This window comes from Osmerus eperlanus, chromosome 18 (assembly GCF_963692335.1).
Source record: "Osmerus eperlanus chromosome 18, fOsmEpe2.1, whole genome shotgun sequence".
Lineage (NCBI taxonomy): Eukaryota > Metazoa > Chordata > Actinopteri > Osmeriformes > Osmeridae > Osmerus > Osmerus eperlanus.
This window is the reverse complement of record NC_085035.1, coordinates 454,172-473,052: the sequence shown is the minus strand read 5'-3', so window position 1 is coordinate 473,052 and position 18,881 is coordinate 454,172. Positions and strand designations below refer to the sequence as shown.

Genomic DNA, 18,881 nt, shown 5'->3' with positions numbered 1-18,881 from the left:
CCTCTGAGCCTGTTTAAATGAGTTGCCCCAGAGCGAGGCCGCCGCGAGCCAGGCGCCGCACGAGAATCATTTGTTTACAATGGCGCGAGTTGGTCATTTTTTATGATGTTGTTTAATCCCTGACTTGTGGGGAGGTGTCTAACTAGGACCAGACAACCTGGCTCCAGCGGCCGTCTCTGCAGGCTATAGACGTATCTATTTGAAGGCAGAGACAGGTGTAAATCTCTCTGGCAATCTTTACTTTACACTCCCGGCCACACTCACCTGAAGGTAAATAAATGGTTTATGGCCGAGTAAATGAACCACCTCTCTGGCCTTGTATTCCAGGGTTCAGAATCATTCCCCACCAGTATTGAGAGGTTATGTTTTTTTGTATTTTTTCGAACGTACCTGGATGCTACGAACTACCAATCTGCCAAGATGTTTCGATAATAGTGGCCATTATCAGGTAATTTAAGAATTGTATAGGCTAAGCAATGTATTAGCTTAAGGCAAAATTGATAAGCGCAAGTCGTTCAGGTTACGTCAGGAAGTCGCCCATGCATTTAGGAAGGGATGTAGGCCTACTGGTCTAAAACATATTAACCGTCACTTACATTTAGGACATAATTTCTGTATTATACCCCTTATTTTTGTCAGTCACAATTGTGCAAAAACTAGCCTACGTATGATATAATGGCGCACATGCAGATTCTCTTACACACATGCACAAACAACCACACACGCGCACTAATATGCAAAAAAAATCTGCAAGGTCGTGAACATTCAGTTGCATTCATCTGGAACACTTAATTGGAAAGTGTTTCAAATCCACCAATATGAAAGACAGTTTGCCACCATTACATGTGGCAAAACACATGCACAAAAGACCTGTGTGTACGTGTGTGTATGTGTGTGTGTGTGTGTGTGATGAGTGGTGAGAGGAAGGGGGGAAGGGGGAGCGAGAAGGGGAACCCATTATACCCAAATTCTGCAAACTAGGTCTGTGCCAGACCTGATTAGGGATTAGTCCAGAAAGATGGTTTCGGACATGAGATAATGAGGTCCTGCGATAACGCGGGACTCCTTTAAGTTTTTCCCATGAAACGAGGCTGTCGCCAGTTCACAAGACCTCTCTGTGCATCGGCACCACGCTACTCGCTTTTCATTTAGCGCGCACAATCCTGATCCTGTCCAAATCCCCGCCAACAAAGGGGGGCTGGAAAAAATCATATAATGTTCAAACTTATTCATTTCTCTACTAATTAACTGGAATCCCACTTTATTCTTAATACAGTGACCAATTAATTTGCGGTGTATGTCAAAGGTCTTGCGGGGTCACAGTCGGTCGCCAGGAGCATTTGTTAAGGTCTGCGGCTTCACCATAAGCAATAGATCTTATTAGTCTCGTGACCCCGGCGCGGAAAGGTTATGGGCTTTTCACTGCCTCGGTTTGAAAACTACGATGTTGCCTAATCGGATTTTAATTGGTTGGTTGAATGGTTTGTGTGCGTGTGTCTTAACTGCCTGTGCATTCGAATGGATCTGATGCTTTCATTTCAGCACGGAAGCAGCCTAAATGTTTGCGTTGTCTGCACACACACACACACTCACACACACTCAGGCCTGGGAAAGGGTGAGGGGATGACGAAACAACCTTGCCAATAAGAAAGACTGAACCAGCATTTTCATTCATTAATAAAGTTGAATAAATCCTGGAAAATATTCTAAACCATGTATTAATAAATTTAGTTTGATGAATGTTTTTTATTAAATCGTGAAACCTGCACAACCGAATGTAGCCTATTCAAAATTAATTAAAAAATGTAGGCTACTTAAAAGGTGTGTAACTGTAGGTGATGAAAATCACCTCTAAAAACTATGAACTAAAAGGTAATAGTCTAATGTATTTCTTCCGCTCTGGAAACACTCAGGTTGTCTTAGGAACGGTCTCCGTCTCCGCCTCTCACGTTCTTATTTGACGTTACAGTATTTAGACCAACCCGGTTCAGCTCGCGTTCAAACACACCCCCTTGTTACCCTCCCTTTCTAGCCTACTTCCGAGGGTACTTCCACACATGAACAGATTGCAAACCCCCCTCCCACCCCCATAAAAAAATATATTTTATATTCAAATGTGTCCCCACATTTAAAATGTCACGAAATAAATAACTTGTAGGCCTACTTAACCAAAAAAGTGCAGAATTGCATATAGCCTCGGCTAATCAAGATAAAGGTTTGGTGATAAAATTATACTTTTTTTTTTTCTTAACTTGCCACAGGAACGGCACAATATCCTTAAACACACCAATATAGAAAGTAAACTTGTCTCTCTATAAAAAGTAAGATAAACGGTTATGGGTCCCCAAGTTTAGCCAAGAAACCGGTAAAAGTCAGAGCTGTAGCATATGTGAGGGGGTAAAAACATTTTCCCCTTCCAACAACTGTCACCTAAAATTACACGAAAACGCCAGAAAATACGTAAAATCTATAACAATATTTACATTCTCAAAAGTTTTACAAGCATAACAATAAAATACATGCCCGAAAGTCCCGTAAACAAAGCAAATGATTTGGGCTTGGTTCCGTGTTATTCTAGACTACTAGTCTAGAATAATATATCCCCCCTAGAGGGGGGATATTATATTTGTTCAGTTCGTTTGATTTAGTTAAAACAGGGAAAAAACTAAGAGACAGAGAGAGAGAGTGAGCGACAGAGAGAGATGGAGAGAGAGAGACAGGGAGAGAGAGACACAGAGAGAGAGACAGAGTGAGAGACACAGAGAGAGAGAGAGAGAGAGAGAGAGAGAGAGAGAGAGAGAGACAGAGAGAGAGAGAGAGAGAGAGAGAGAGAGAGAGAGAGAGAGAGAGAGAGAGAGAGAGAGAGAGAGAGAGGGCATCTTTCCACCACAACCATAAGGCTGGGTGCCCAAACAAATTACCCGTAAACATTTAGAAGGCATTACTGCTCCAAGTTTAGAGAGGAATCTGTCCAGCTCATAGAGAAGCATGAGTTCAATTGACCGAACTCAACTTAGCCGTTTGAGTTCACCGCGCATATACTCCATTTGTTGTTCTCGCGACTGACAAAACCATTAATTCACCCAGAAACAGAAGGCCAGGTTTCAGTAAGGCTACGAAAAAGTAGCCTGCAACTTCCATAACATTTGGGTCAAACCGCTGGTGATCCATCCAACCACACACACATCCATCCTGCCTTTATAGCCTGTTCGCATTAGAAATAATGACAGGACAACCAATACCCAAAAGATAGGCCTATGGCATGTGCTTAGCTTCCGTCTACTGTTCAGAGCTTGTCTGGGTCCAGTCGAAACCAACTCGTAGGCTACTGTATCTATTTAGCCCAGGTGCAATAACGAAAACATCATAATCTTCCCTCATTTACAGCAGCTATGGGAATCAGTTATGTTTTGATTTTTTTCTATAACGGCAAAATACCATATAATGAGAAATGTGCATCGTTAAAACCTGGGTAGTTTGGAAGCGCCGTATCAATCAAATCAGTCAACTAGCCTAACAGTTATTCGCCTTAAACGGTAAATGTGCCAATAATCCACTTTAAAGTCATCTCAAACAAATGGTAAATAAGCATAATGTCAGAAGCCTATACGATAATGAACCTCCCATTAGTTAATTAATTAAGACCATCCAGAACTGCCCTGTTTAAATCAAACATGCATCAGAAGTCGACATCAGTCACATAATGAATATCTAGAACCGTAATATTCGGCGAGGTTTCGCACCTCTCTTATTCAGTTAGAAATGTGTAGGCCACACAAATACATCCACTAACTAAGATACCCCGAAAAACCTGCTTCACCTCAACGGTCGTCTTTAACCGACGGCGGAGGAAGAAAACACTTAACGATTTCAACCTTTGAGAGTTCAGCCAATTTGAGAAGCCCAGGCTGAACAAGCAGGATTAGGAAAACAACCTTACAGTGCCCGCGTAGACTTAACAGAAATATCTTCACAATGCTTTAAAAAAAAACTCCAAGCAGGTATGTTCGTTGGAAAAATATAGCTACTGTGAATTAAATCAGAGAGATTCGGTTAGCCAGGGGCGGAAATGCCACCAAGTCCCATAATGTCAATTTAACGTCTCGTAGTCATTGCCTGGCACACACTATTCAGTCATATTATGACATTTTGGAAACAACACTTAGCGTCTCGTTAGTCTTGAATTTCAAGGAAGAAAATATATACTGAGAGAAGATGTCTCAAAATCCAAGATTTCAAATTTCAGAAAACATCATAAATATGTTTTTTTCATCTTCTGAGTACCACTTTCAAGTTGTATTTGATACATTCATCCACATCCCCTCTCCAGATGTGTGATGACAGAGACGTTCTTGTCCTCCTGTAAAGACAGCAAGCGTCTCCTTGGTTCCCCAGGCTCTCAGACGGCACTGGACTTCCCCCCTCTATGGTTTTTGATTTCAGAACTCTGCGCCTCCATGTAAATACCAAAACACAGTAATCCAATCTGAACCCCACTGCACATTTTCCAGATCTATTGGTCGGCCCCCCCCCACACTCTTATCCCACTTAACCCCTGGAGAGGATCCACCCTCGCCCAGGCCAGAGACTCCGTATGAACAGGAATGCAGGCCTTTATGCTGCTCACCACTTAAAAACCCAGGGTCTTGGTCAAAGGCTTGCTGGCTGGTGCCTATAGGTCTTCCTTAAAGCCAGTCTAACTAGCACAAAGCCAGGGCCTGTATGGCACACAGCTAAGAGGACAGAGGATACCCCCCTCTAGACTGACTAACCCGAACCCTACCCCCCTTTAGACTGACTAACCCTACCCCCCATTTGGTTGGTTCTAAACAGCAAAGTTCATCCCTGGGTTTGCAACAGTGCAGCGAGGAGAGGAGAGAGGAGAGGGGAGGAGAGGAGAAAGGAGAGAGGAGAGAGGAGAGGAGAGAGGAGAGAGGAGAGAGGAGAGAGGAGAGAGGAGAGAGGAGAGAGGAGAGGGGAAAGTTGTGACGTGTCGGTGTGTGTCTGCTTGCGTGTGTCTGCTGGCGTGTGTAGAAAACGGTCAGGAGAGTATGTGGCTGTTGCAGAAGATGATTTTTCAATCGTGATGATTCATGATATGGGAATTTGCTGAACGTTGTATTATCTACTTTTGAATACTTTTGTTCAAGAGCTACTTTAGGTGTCTCAATTAGGCCTAGCAAATGGGTTAGCTACAGAGCTAGGTGTATGAGTTAAGCCTTGCTTACGGATTAGCTACAGAGCTAACTGTATGAGTTAAGCCTATCTTACGGGTTAGCTAGAGAGATAGGTGTCTCAGTTAGGCTAATGGTTTGGAGCAAGGTGTATGACAGGGGCCTAGCTAACAGACAGCGAGGGCTGGCCTCTTACACATGTTTCAGATGTGAGACATTCACCACCGGCACCCAGCTCAGTCACATCCAGGCCTGGGGCAAAACACGCTGCAGCTTAAACACTCCACCACAACGCAAGGTACAGTCTTTCAAAACACAGTTTGAACCATTTCTGATCCTTAACTTTCTGCTGAGCTTCCTATACGCACTATTTGTGTATGTCGCTTTGGATAAAAACATCTGATAAATTAAAATAAAAGTAAAATCTTTGTTCAGCTTACATATTTCTGCATGTGAAAACAGATTTTCTCGGGGATGGTGTTTTGTTTGTGTGTGTTTACTTTACTGTGAGATGTGTATTGACTGTGTCTGATTGTTGCTACTGAAACCTGCAGTACTGTTCTAATGTGACTAAATATGCATTCAGCTCCCTTTCAGCTGAGATGGTACTTTACACCGTTTCTAGTAAATTCAGACCATTCCTTAACTCTGACCACCAAAATACTGTTACAACTTCAGATTCTTGATCTTCTGCTGTTCTTTCTTTACTCACTATTTGTATAAAATAATCAGCTAAATGAATAGCATGTAAATGTAATACACCTTTTTGGGGAATTTTACATAATTTACCATGAAAGGCTGGTGCAGTGAGTCCGTCTGCTGGAGAACAGCCTCGGCCTTTACTCTGAAACCTAGTCAATAAACACATCCCCTAATTAACTAAAATTGTTTTTCATCAATACCTGTTACAAGGCCCTGCAAGAATTGATGAGAGCAAGGGTTGACTCGCATCCAGTCATCGACAGGTAAGAGTTTATCATGCCGTCAACAGATTGACTGTGTGCTCAGGAGTGGTTTTGGAAAGTGCATGTTGCAATCTCTGCATTCGAGCCGATAGTCTAAAACAGATCCACTTTGGAAAACCGAAACATTTCTGAAACCATCCGGGTGAGCGTGAGCTTTCCTCCCAAAACCTCCTGAGTTTCAGATGTCATCAAATGAAATGTCAGTCATGGCTTAATTAGATTTTGCTAACCTTGTGATGTTTCCTTTCCCAATCAGATCCGGTTGTGGGTGATTACTTCAACACAACAGCGTTTTCCGTCCTCCTCTGGTGCCACAAAGTCTGACCCGCTTATCATTTACAATCTGCAAATAAACATGCAAGCACACATTACATCATTGGCAACCATGTGATCAATTCCAAGAATGTCTTTGAAGACAGGCTTAATGAACGTAGGCAGAGAGTACACACTATTTCAAACTCACCTAGACTCTGACATTCTTCAGTATTTCGTACATATTGTCACCATTTAAGGAATAGGGTAGTGAAAGTGTTTTTGGTGAGAGACGCCTCTCCTAAATTAAATGAGGTTTGGTCCTTGTCACTCTCTGCAATTACCCAAATGTAATTTATCAATTACTTTCTTCCTGTAACGTCAGATATTTAATGTGCACACCTGAGCTGCAATACAAATCAGAGAGACCAACTAAAACCCCACATCTAATCCAGACTGGACCTGGCTGTGTCAAACAGCTCCACAGACAAGCTTCCCATCAGACACTCAGAGGGACAGCCCGACGCAGAGTCTAGACAAGTAAATGACGATTTCCCATTTTCATGCACATTATCACCGTAGATATAAAATAACAGTAAGCAAGCCTCCCTCATCCATCAGCAGTGTCAGTTGTTTTACTGCAGTCCTCCACCCTGGAAACCCCCACCCTGTAAAAGTTGATATAGTGTATTGACCGCCAGGTCTCTGAGGGTTGCTTAGCTAATGAACCCTGGGTCCTGGGGAGGCGAAGGCCTGGCCCCTGTGTCCACTCTGCCTTCCATTTGGTGACACCTTCCACTTAATTGAAATGTGCTGCTAATAGGCCAGAGTGTTTAAAGAAGAATAAGGCTGTAATCTGCTTGGGGCTTGGCCTCCCACACACCGGCCAGGGGCCGCGGGGCTAAAGGAGAAACCAGGTTCCTGAGTCTGTTTTGTTCAGCTTTCACAGAACACTGAGGGTCACAACATTACAGCCAGACATTTGACTACAACTATTTTACATTGTAATATTTATTTAAATCCATACGGGCCTATCATGTTTTGTTTTATAAATGTAGCTAGATATGAATGGATGTTGATGTAAGTATGCCAGAGATGCCCGTGCCTCGGATCCTGCTCGTCGACCGTTTTAACCGTGCAGACACATCTCGCCCCCCGGTCCGTTGACACGTATGAAAATGAGTCCCTGATACAGCGCTCATACAGCCATGTGCTCACCGGGGTTATGAACGGGTAAGGGGAACTACCTACGGCACAACCTGCAATTGTAAAGGCTACTTCCACTAAACACATTTAGTTCTGATGTATCTATTCTATCAAACAGGCCTAGATAACTTGGAAACTAGTCAAGAATAAATAGAACCCCCCCAAAAACGGTTAATATTCTCTAGTCACAAGCTGATTAGATAGTGGTCGATTCAGACATTGCGTATATTTTACAATGCACCGTAATCAAAGTTCGGTGCAAGGTTTCAACAGCTAACCCTACTGTGTGCTGAAAAAAACTGGCTGAAAGTCTGCCTTCGGTTAAGTGGCCAGTGTTTGACCAGCGTCGCCGGCCACCGCAAACGGCTGTGTCGTTTACCTGTGAATTAATCGTTAAATAGCCGAGACCATGTGCGGGTGCCCCCGTCTAGACGCGTCCACGAGAGGATAGGATGAGTCCATGTTTCCAGTCGCCGTGACACGATAAGGAACCTCGCCTGATAACAGTTGGCATGCTGGGCTTTACGGGCCCATAATGGCACTATGCAAATGTAGCAGAGTATTGTGGCGTTACGCAGCACATTAACCACATTTTGTGCTCTGTTTGTAGGCCTTTGTTCAGTTCCATTCATGTGTTAAAAATCGTCTCGGCCCAATGTCAACCATCAATACAAAAAGAGTCAATGTATAAAATTAGATAAATGTTGTGGATGTGAACGCAAACGGCCTATATGTTCGTGGAGAAGTGCTGGGGCCGTGCCTGGACAGCGAGATGGTGCTGGGGCCGTGCCTGGACAGCGAGATGGTGCTGGGGCAGTGCACAGATAAGCTGGAGCAGCACGGAAGGTACGACCGCGCGGCTGCGTCCAGGAACACAACGACCTGCCTGCTTCCCTTTCACCCCTTCTCTCTCGCTAACTCACACTCTAGACTCGAGTGCTGTGTGTGCGTGTGCGTGTGCGTGTGTGTGCGTGAGCGTGTGTGTGCGTGTGAGCAAGAAAGAGAGAGGGACGCCTCTCCTCGCCTTGTTAATGTGCCTCGTGTGTGAGGAAAAATAGGCTGTCTATAGACAAAACTATTTAGGTTAAAATATAACACAATCAAATGACGCTGTCCTCTTAGTACCCGTTCTGATGAGAGATAAAGATGGAAGACTTACTAATGTTCTATTTTATAATTTTATCTTATTTTAAATGTGGATCATCCGACAGTCCATAGAAATATTGCGTGATAAAGTCAGAATCAAATACTACTATAATATTAACAACAGTTTGGACTAGAATATCCTTTTTTTTTCTCCAGATCTGGATAGTTCGGCGGTCAGCTACTGTCACCGTAATTGTATTAATGTAGCTGGTTATGGTTGTGTGTTTTGACAATAACACTCCTTTCCGGTTTCGTAGAACGCTCGAAAGACAAAGAAAAGGCGTTTCTGATAAACGCTTAAAATAAAACAATATCTATGTAAAATACAGTGCTACGTTTTATGAAATTATTCATCAAAGTCATTTGCGCAAAGCGTCCTTACAGCGTTTAAATCTTTAAGATATGCGGCCAACCCCGCCGCAGAAACAGACATTTCTTGCGGACAAAGCAATCGTGAGACAGGCTACTTTTCCTTCACGGGATCCCGTAGACCGACCGACCGATCGTGCGTCTAATGATGTTGACATATTCACACAACATTGACTGAGGCAGTGGTGGTTCACGGCACTGTTTGAGTTTCCAAACACCTTTTTATAAGTCTGAAGACTGTCCCCTCCACCCGACCTGTTAAAACCACGCCTACGAAGCCACACAATTGGTCCGAAAGCGTCAAAGAGCCAATCAACAGCGCCCTGCGTCTCCTAACATGCAACACATCCATGCAGCTTGAAGCCTATGGGGCACAGAAGCGCTAGGAATATCTTGGTGCTGGGACCTTACCACCTCTCCGCCGTCAACAGACTCCTTTCTCCGCATACGTCTTTACTGAAATGTGTGTGTGCGTGAAAGAGAGAGGAAGACAGTGTGTGCGTGCGTGTGAGGGTGCATGTCTGGAACAAGTAAAGACAGAGGAATTATTCCGCGCTATCGAAATATTTCAACACGTCGCTTCTGCGTGAGGACCGAAGCCAGCGAGCCTTGAGTGAATTTTAACAGGAATGCCGATTTAGTAAACAGCAGCAAGAGAAGAACTCGGACAACGAATGAAATCAGTGACTCACCCTTCTTGGTTTTAATCCGAAAATTGTTTGCAAAACGCCACCCAAAAAAAAAAAAAAAAAGTGTTCGACGCGCGTCAATCTCTTTTGAAAATTTGTATCTCAACACTCCAGAAGATTAATGGAGCACATTTTTTCATTTCTTTTCGCAGACACTTGGTTAGAACTCGCACGTGAGCGACAGTAAGAGAATTCTTCCCAACTGGTCGATACCCGTTGTTGACCGTGGATTTTTCCAATAAGTTGTGAAAGACTTTGCGCATATAGTAGACTACATCGTCCAACTATACCCTATTTATTTTAATAACATTTTGTACCTGGCTTTGGATGAGCTTCCTGATGCGAGATCCAGTCATACAAGGAACGAGTATGGCATACCATCCGTTTTTACCTCACCGGGGTCCGGAATTTGCCATGAGTGCAATGCTGGGCCACCAGCCTCCTTTTTTCCCGGCCCTGGCTATGCCTCCCAACGGCTCCCTGTCTCTCCCGGGCGCCCTGGGGAAGCCGATCATGGACCAGCTGATGGGCGCCGCTGAAACCGGTCTTCACTTCTCCTCGCTGGGTCACCACGCAGCCGCCGCGCATCTCAGGCCTCTGAAGAGCCTGGAGCCGGAGGAGGAGGTGGAAGACGACCCCAAAGTTCACCTGGAAGCCAAGGAGCTCTGGGAACTCTTCCACAAGCGAGGCACGGAGATGGTCATCACTAAATCTGGAAGGTAAGATCATCGTTCGTTGGCTAATCTAATAATATGATAAACTCGTCCTTGGTTCGTGTGGTGTTTCACCGCTTTGCGTTCGAATCTCCTATACTGACATTCCACACGTGCGGATTGATTTATGGACGGTTACGCGGAAAACCAGACCAACATTTCTTTGTTGTTTCTATCGACCTCATTGCTATATTTGTTGTAAATAATTCATGTAAATATACACAACACTGAAAGCAAGATGCAGTCGTATCGAACTAATCTTTATATGGCCACATTGCATGCTGATGTAATCTCTACAAGATAAAATTAAACCAAACCCAGACTATAAAATATACAACCTGTGCGGTTGTTACATTTTACCGTTGGCAACAAAAACGGCACGTAGTGATTAGCGTTAAACTCCTTGCACTTCCAAGAACTTTGCAGTACACAAACAGTCAAAAAAAGTTCAGGCCCGGCACTTCAAACCCGTCTTTAGGTAAGCTAAAAGTCGTAATAATAATCTTGTTTTAGTGGTGTTAATATAGCTTAATGTAATGTAAACAAATTATGTATTTTTATCAATAGTTTGTTGCTGCGAAGCTCATATTTGCATTGCAACCTAGCCTAGAATTAACTCTTATTTTGCTCAGTGCATGTTATACACTGTGTGTGTATGTGTGTGTGTTGGGTTAATTAAGAGCTATGTATTTTTCAGATTGTACAAGTTCGTAATGGCATATTACACATGCAGATTGATATACTTAGTGGCCTGGTTATGGTGTATTTAAAGCCAATATGATACTTTACAACAGTTTTACAGTGTTTTCGTCACCAGCACTCTGGTGATGCAAAGATGGCTGCTCCCTCTGCCCGTGTGGAGCAGATCTCGCTGTGATGCTTGACTGATGTTTCTATTCATTTTTACAGGCGAATGTTCCCACCGTTCAAAGTGAGATGCACGGGCTTGGACAAGAAGGCAAAGTACATTCTTTTGATGGATATTGTTGCAGCCGACGACTGCAGGTATAAATTTCACAACTCGCGCTGGATGGTGGCTGGGAAGGCGGACCCCGAGATGCCAAAGAGGATGTACATTCACCCAGACAGCCCGGCTACCGGCGAACAGTGGATGTCAAAAGTCGTCAATTTTCACAAACTCAAACTGACGAATAACATCTCCGACAAGCACGGATTTGTAAGTTCATCTAATGTATGTTTTTTTCCTTATTCGCATGCTTATCAATAGGCCTATTTGCATGATATTACTGTAATTGTCAATGTGTGTATCAGTAGTCAGTTTTAATATTAATATTGTATTACTGTTATTTCTGGGGTGGTGCTGCATTTCTGAAAGATTCCTGTTTATGAAAATAACTATATAAATTAATATTACATTTTATTATATTTACAAGTCAAATGTTTGCCATAAGTTTTGAGTAAATGTTACAGTTAACTGATTAAAATTGAGAATTTCAAGTTGAGCAAAAACATTAAATTTGTGTGACCTGTGAGAATGTCATTACAAAGTAGCCTACTTGGCTATATTTCGACAAAGAACATTTAATAAAGCATGAATCAATGTGTGATCATGTATATTTTTTAAATTCAGAACCGTTTTCCGTTTCAGACTATCCTGAACTCCATGCATAAATACCAGCCCAGGTTTCACATCGTGCGAGCCAACGACATTCTTAAACTCCCGTACAGTACGTTCAGGACTTACGTTTTCCCTGAAACCGATTTCATTGCCGTGACTGCATATCAAAATGACAAGGTAAGAGCAAAGCGGTGCTTGTTGTGTTTGCGTGTAGGCTGTTGTGGATTGTAACTGTAGGCTACGCTGCATTCAGTTTTCATAATGTAGACAGCGCTTCATTTAGTCGTCTTCAGATATGAAAGACCTCATAGTTTGATCCTTAAAACGGTGGTCCAACAGTCGCATTTCTGTCTTGGGTGTATATTAACCCCCGTGACGTTAAATTCTGAGGAATGTTTGCAGTATATAGGTTGCTGAATTATATTGAAATCACATGGACGGGATTTGGCAACCACCCAGATAATATGTGTGTGTGTGAATAAGAGAGAGAGAGAAAGATCAAACGGAAAGGGAGAGTGTGGACAGAATATTAAACTAAACTGAAATAAATGTACATGAAAGTGTCTCAGTGGTAACATTTAATCCACGTGTTTAAGCGTTCATCAAAAGAACGTCTGTTGATTCTTTGATGCACGGGAGAACCGGAAGTGTTACCTGTGGCTACTTGGGTCAAGTCACAAAAAAGCTGTAATCGTTTGGCAGCACGTGGGCTGACAAATACTGTCAATCCTGCCAAAAGCTAAAATGTGTATAAGGAGGGGTGTAGGGGGGCAGCGGGGGGGGGGTCATTTGATAGTTCTGCCAGGGTTGATACACTGTGCGTTGAATACTGATGTCAGATATAATTTTTGTGTACGTCTGTGTGCGATTGTGCGTGTGAATGTGTGTGTCTGTGTGTATGAATCTGCGCGAATGTGTGGGTTAGGGAATGCCTCAAAATTATTACATTATTAATGTACTCTGTGGACGGTAAACAATGTTGAAATGTTTGGAAATTCCCATCATGTTTTTATTCTTTACTAAATGTCTGGAGTATTTACCATTTTATCGTATTCATTTCAGATAACTCAATTGAAAATTGACCACAATCCGTTCGCAAAAGGATTCCGTGACACGGGCAATGGAAGACGAGAGAAGAGGTGAGAAGGACAAGTGAACTATTCCTAACAGCGCAACAAAACTTTAACGATTTCTGTACTAGATTTAATAGAGACGGCTGACAGTGATCTTGGTGAATTCCAGAAAACAGCACGACTGCATTAGCTATTAGAGGGGTCTTTTTTTCGAGAAAAAAAGTTAACATTTTCTTTAGAATAGTGCGTAGACCGCAGGTCATATTACATTTGAGTTGGCAGAGGGACTTAGAGGTGGCCTAGTAACGTTTTTATTCTGACCGTTCACAGATGGAAAAAATATTTACATTTCACTTTATAGATTAAATTTTCTCATTTCCGAAGTACACCTATCGTCTGTCTGAAGTTTCTCGACGTGTAACTTTTACGTAATTTATCAAGGGTCAGGTTTTTGACACATGGCTGAAAACAAATAGTAATAATCTGCGCGCTCCGTAGGAAACAGCTGGCGCTGCAGTCCATCCGCTCCTACGAGGAGCAACAGAAGAAGGAGCACGGGACTTCCGACGACTCCTCGGGGGAGCAGACTCCGTTCAAGTGCTTCGGCCAGGCCGCGTCTCCCGCGGTGTCTACCGTGGGGCCTCCAAACCTCAAAGGTATGCCAAGCCCACCATAACCGCTTGAAAATATACGACAGCCTTCACAGAGTCAAAACTAGCTTGGGCTAGTCGGCCCGTGTGTAGCGAGTGTAAGAGGATTTGCTGCGTGGAATTTGAGTTCAGGCCTTAAATTCATTTCTGTCAACAATCAGGCATTTTATTTAAGTCGCCTACATCATGAATATTGATAGCCCATTCATCGTGATATTCGTACAATACCCGTTGTAGCTAGTTGACCACTCACCTTCAGTTAAGCTTTAGTTAAGTTCACATAATCACTAGGCTACATAGAATAGCCTACATCCAGGGAATCAATGTGTTCATTGCTGCTCATTAAAAATAAGCTGTGTAGAGTCTACATTTTCACAATGAAAGTTAATTATACATGATTAAGGAAATTGTTACCTATTCAACTGAAATAATGACAGAACACAGTGAACGCCTTCTATAGGATAAAGTGTGTAGGTGTGATGCATCATGCTCATACTGCCTCCAGCTGCAGACACACCCCGGGTGAAAACTGCTTGTTTACGTGTTACTAGTTACACTAATCATGTCCAGCTGTAAATTAATATCTCAACATTTTGGCCCCCTGTAGTCTTGAATATTTAAGAGTCAGTTGAGTAGAGCACTGCCTCCTAACCCCTCAGCGTGTGTGAGGTCATGCAGGCCGTGCTTAGCCTCCTCTCTCCTCTCATGTCTCACCATGTTTTATGACCCGCTTCAGACTTCTGTGAGAGTGATGAGGACAGCGACGACGAGAGCAAGGATGGAAACCTGAAGGACCGACCGGACTCCAGTAAGATCTCCACCACCACGGACGAGGGGAAGGAGCTGGAGGCGAGCCCAGCCAAGGACCACGCGCTGGGGAGCAGAGAGCCCAGCGCCCGGGGGAGAGACGGAAGCTCCAGAACAGAGAGGAGCCAGGCAGACTCTCGGCACAGCCCCGTCACCACCATCTCCAGCACCACCCGCTCTGGGGACGACCTGAAGAGCCCCACCCAGGACCCCCCCAAACCAGATGAGTGTCGTCCCCTCATCAAGGACAGCTACATGCCCCTGACCGTACAGACTGACAGCAGCGCACACCTGAACCACGTGCACAACTTTGGATTTCCCCCGGGTTTGGCGGGACAGCAGTTTTTCAACCACTTGGGGGGCGCGCACCCCTTCCTCCTGCACCCCGGCCAGTTCAACATGGGCGGAGCCTTCTCAAACATGGCGGCAGGGATGGGGCCCCTGCTGGCTGCGGTGTCGTCCGCCGGCGTGGGAGCCCTGGACAGCAGCATGGCTCCGCCCTCCCAGAGCCTGGCAGGGACCGGCCTGCCCTTCCACCTGCAGCAGCACGTGTTGGCATCCCAGGTAAAACCAGTTCCAGTGCTGCAGCAGCCTGATCCAGCCTGTGTTAACATATGTTAGACGTGTGCTGTGAAGATATCACAGCCTACTGGCTCACTGAACCCTGCGTGTACACATGCAGGAGTTCTGGTGTCCAGCATTTGGTGAACACACGAAATTGTTCAGATCAGAAATACATATTTATATATAGAAATATGTAAGATTTATTATATAGGCTATAGAGGACTAGATATATCTCTGAGCTTCATTTCTTTACTCTTTTCTTTGTTCTGACACGTTATGATAGAGGAAACAGCGGTGAAGTTCTCATCAAGAGATTGTTACTATAACCAGGCCCGTTTCATTTAGGCTACCACGTTTCACTTGATGTAGGATTATGAACATAACTTGAGGCAGTTGTTTGTGTTCATCCGGAGACAGGCCACCTAGACACCGTCAGCGTTGATGTCAACTCATTAAGTTGTTTTAAAAGGAACTGTTGCAAAATGTTTCAAATGGTCCACTGGTTCGGGGAGGGAAAACAACTTATTTGTTAATACAGAACAGACTGGCTTTTTCCCCTCCGCTTTCACAGACGTGTTAACGACGACGGATCTGAAGTACTATTTTCTGTGTTTAATGAGCAGCATCATACATAAAGAATTTTTATTTGCATTAACAATTCATTAACTCGTTGCAAAGATGTATAAAAACAGGATATCCCGTTTCACTGAAAACAGATTGTTCTGTCAATTACACTCTCGGAAACTTTTCCCTTGTTTCCTTCAGCGCGAGGCATAGGTCCACGATAGTATAAGCAGGAAATAAATAGGTCAATATATAGGCCTCGTGGTTACACCCTAAAGTGAGCTGTACAGTTTACATGTAGCGCCATAGCATTTATGCAAGTCACCATCTCCGACGATAAAATTCCACCATTGTATGCATTAGATCACGTGTCTAGAATCTTATTGCTCACTCACGCGAAGCGTGACCTCAATTCCTCTCTCAGTTCCGCGCGCTAGGGGTCTAAACACAGGGGGATCAAAAACAGACGTGTTTGTATAAACATGGAGAATATGAAACGATCATATTTATGTTATATTCATATTCATATCCCCATTTTTCTCTCCGCAGGGCCTTGCCATGTCTCCGTTCGGGAGTCTGTTCCCGTATCCTTACACCTACATGGCGGCGGCCGCTGCCGCGTCCTCCGCAGCCTCCTCCTCGGTCCACCGACACCCGTTCCTGAACGCGGTGCGGCCGCGCCTCAGGTACAGCCCGTACTCCATCCCCATGAGCGTCCCGGACAGCACCTTGCTAACCACCGCCATCCCGTCCATGGCCGGCGGAGGCGCAGAGTTGAAGGGGGACGGCATGGCCACCAGTCCCGTCTCGGCCACCCTGGACTCAACCTCGGAAGTGACCAGTCGCTCGTCCACCATCTCCTCAATTTCCCCAAAAACTTGCTCTGAGAAAGACGCCAGTAACGAGCTGCAGAGCATCCAGCGTCTGGTCAGCGGACTCGATTCCAAACAGGACAGCGCGCGGAGCGTGTCCCCGTAGACTTTCACCACTTTCATTTTTTGCCGTTTGTTGTTGTGATGATATTGATCACGGGGGCGATAAGGACTCGGTATGACGACACCGTTCTAGAGTATGCGGGTTTAGAAAAACGGACATATTTGAACAGTTTCGATTTTTGAAAATGCACTTTGGTTAAATACACATCTGATATGTATGTTTCTCTTTTTTTGTTAATTTAAACTAAACACTTTTGAATTATCCTGTTCTTTGAATACCGTACAAGTATTGAAACTGAAAGTTTGGCATGGATGAGCTTTCACAGATCTAAGAAACATTGCTGCTGTGTCTAAATGTATTACAAATGTCGAGTTGCTGAGGTAACGAAATTGGTTTGAGTTCACGTGCACTCCGAATTTGTAAAGCTATTTGAACACACTTCCCATGATGTTAGAAACACTGCTGCGTTTTGATGTAGGCCTATTAATGACATAACTAGACCATTTGAGGCGCATAGGCTATTATCCTGCTCATAAGCTGGTGACTGCATGACAGCCTGCAGCCTACAGACCGGTGTCTCGTGCAGGACTAGGTTTTACAGTTCACGCTCACCCCCTTGTTGAAGCCAGTCTAACGTCAAATTCAAATTGTGAAAACAATTAATAAGATTAGGCTACTTACGTCTAAACTCAAATGTTCCCCAAAAAATAATTAAAAAAACAGATTCCAGTTAACTCGTTTCTTGTATTAAAAAATTAAGAATGAATCCACACATTTTGGATCCAAATGCTGGCACTTGTTTAAAGTCGACCAGACACAGCCGACGTTGTACGCTTCTATGATGGCAACTGCCCAACTCGCATGCCGAAATCAGCGCGTTCAAAAGGGCAAAGGGAATCTGAAATAAAACTGAAAGGTAATATTGATTATAAATGTAAATAGTGATATATAAAATATTTATGTAATTATTTCATATTGATATTGCGTGTAAATAAAACGGAGTAGTTTGTTTTTAGGGATTTGTCCTTAATTTATTGTCGATATACCTGTGTAAAGATAGTTTGTGGGTTAATATCCTTGTTTTGTCATCTGCATTTTATATCCCCTTGAATATGGATTCCCCGTAACTCCTCCCCCCCCCCCCCCCCCTCATGCTCAGAGAAGCTCTTTTAGCAAACACTCACGTGCCATTGTATTTTACCTGTTGTCTTCGTGTGTTCACGTGCTCCTGTTCAAATGAATGAAAGCAACAGCACACTGCACCAATGGCTTGAAAATGTTGATGAATCATTTTTCTTTGAGAATAAAATTAAAAAAACTTTCGTCTAAGTGTGACAAAATTGACGAATTTTCTGTAAAAAAAAAAAATACATTGCAGCCTGATAGTAGAAGTGCGCATCTTATAAAAATATGAAGGTTTCTTTTGTGTTTCTAAAGTTGTCATTGGGTTATGTTGTATTTGATTTTGTCTAGTTTACAACATCAACGACGTGTTCTTGAAAGTTTCAATAAAATATTGAAATGCAGTCTTTATACGTTTCCATTTGTCAGATTGTGTTTTCATGTGGCGGGGCTGTGAAAACATAATGGATAGTTTAGCCTGTAATGATGCCATTGCTGTCCGGGGCCGTGGTACCACGCTTACCCATCTCTCCCTCACATTCTCCGCTCGGAAATACGGGCCTCAAGCACCCGTTGAAAGTATGTTCAAAGAGTAAAGAAATCCTGTTAAGATAAGAAGCAGCGATCCTCTCAGCCTGGAGATCCTCACCGGACACGGGGCGTGCAACTGGCCTCTTGCACGCTGTTATGGTGCGTGCTGAGTAGCCTATTGACTGATTGTTTATGTCGGGGCCAACGTGAACAGTAAAGAATGTAAAATAAGATTGCCCTCTCCACTGCACCCAGTCATGGGTTTATCAACGTCATATCTTTATTTGTATATTGTACGGTTAATAAGTAGCGACTATGGCGCTATGGCAGAGGGGTAAACATGACACAAAGTATCTCAATTGCTCTGTCTATTGCTCACCTGGCGCCTTCCATATCTCACTCCGCTTTATTGCACGGAAGGCGGCGGAGCGTCTGCAATAATGTTGAACCGGATTCTCAAGTTGATATGTCAGATGCATCGCCACTCAGCGGCCGGTGACAGAACAGCATCCTCACACACCGGGGCAAGAACACACCTTAA

At 43.8% G+C, this 18,881-nt stretch overlaps 1 protein-coding gene across 2 annotated transcripts; it reads left to right on the top strand.

The window, feature by feature from the left end:
* The first annotated feature begins 9,477 nt into the window (after positions 1–9,477).
* On the top strand, positions 9,478–18,226 carry tbx3a (T-box transcription factor 3a). Of its 2 annotated transcripts, none has more exons than XM_062484311.1 (7): positions 9,478–10,520; positions 11,424–11,706; positions 12,124–12,270; positions 13,156–13,232; positions 13,665–13,822; positions 14,553–15,187; positions 16,301–18,226. In XM_062484311.1, the coding sequence occupies exons 1-7, from the start codon at positions 10,129–10,131 to the stop codon at positions 16,727–16,729; spliced, it is 2,121 nt and encodes a 706-aa protein (XP_062340295.1). In that variant the 5' UTR covers positions 9,478–10,128; the 3' UTR covers positions 16,730–18,226. The 2 variants fall into 2 exon arrangements, with proteins under 2 accessions (XP_062340295.1, XP_062340296.1); XM_062484312.1 differs by having other exon boundaries at positions 9,479–10,520; positions 11,424–11,691.
* Positions 18,227–18,881: the final 655 nt, after the last annotated feature.

Coding starts and splice junctions, on each gene's coding strand:
- tbx3a (XM_062484311.1), top strand. CDS start 10,129: ATGAGCTTCCTGATGCGAGATCCAGTCATACAAGGAACGAGTATGGCA. Junction 11,707..12,123: donor GATTTGTAAGTTCATCTAAT/GTATGTTTTTTT, acceptor TTTCCGTTTCAG/ACTATCCTGAACTCCATGCA. Junction 15,188..16,300: donor AGCACGTGTTGGCATCCCAG/GTAAAACCAGTT, acceptor TTCTCTCCGCAG/GGCCTTGCCATGTCTCCGTT.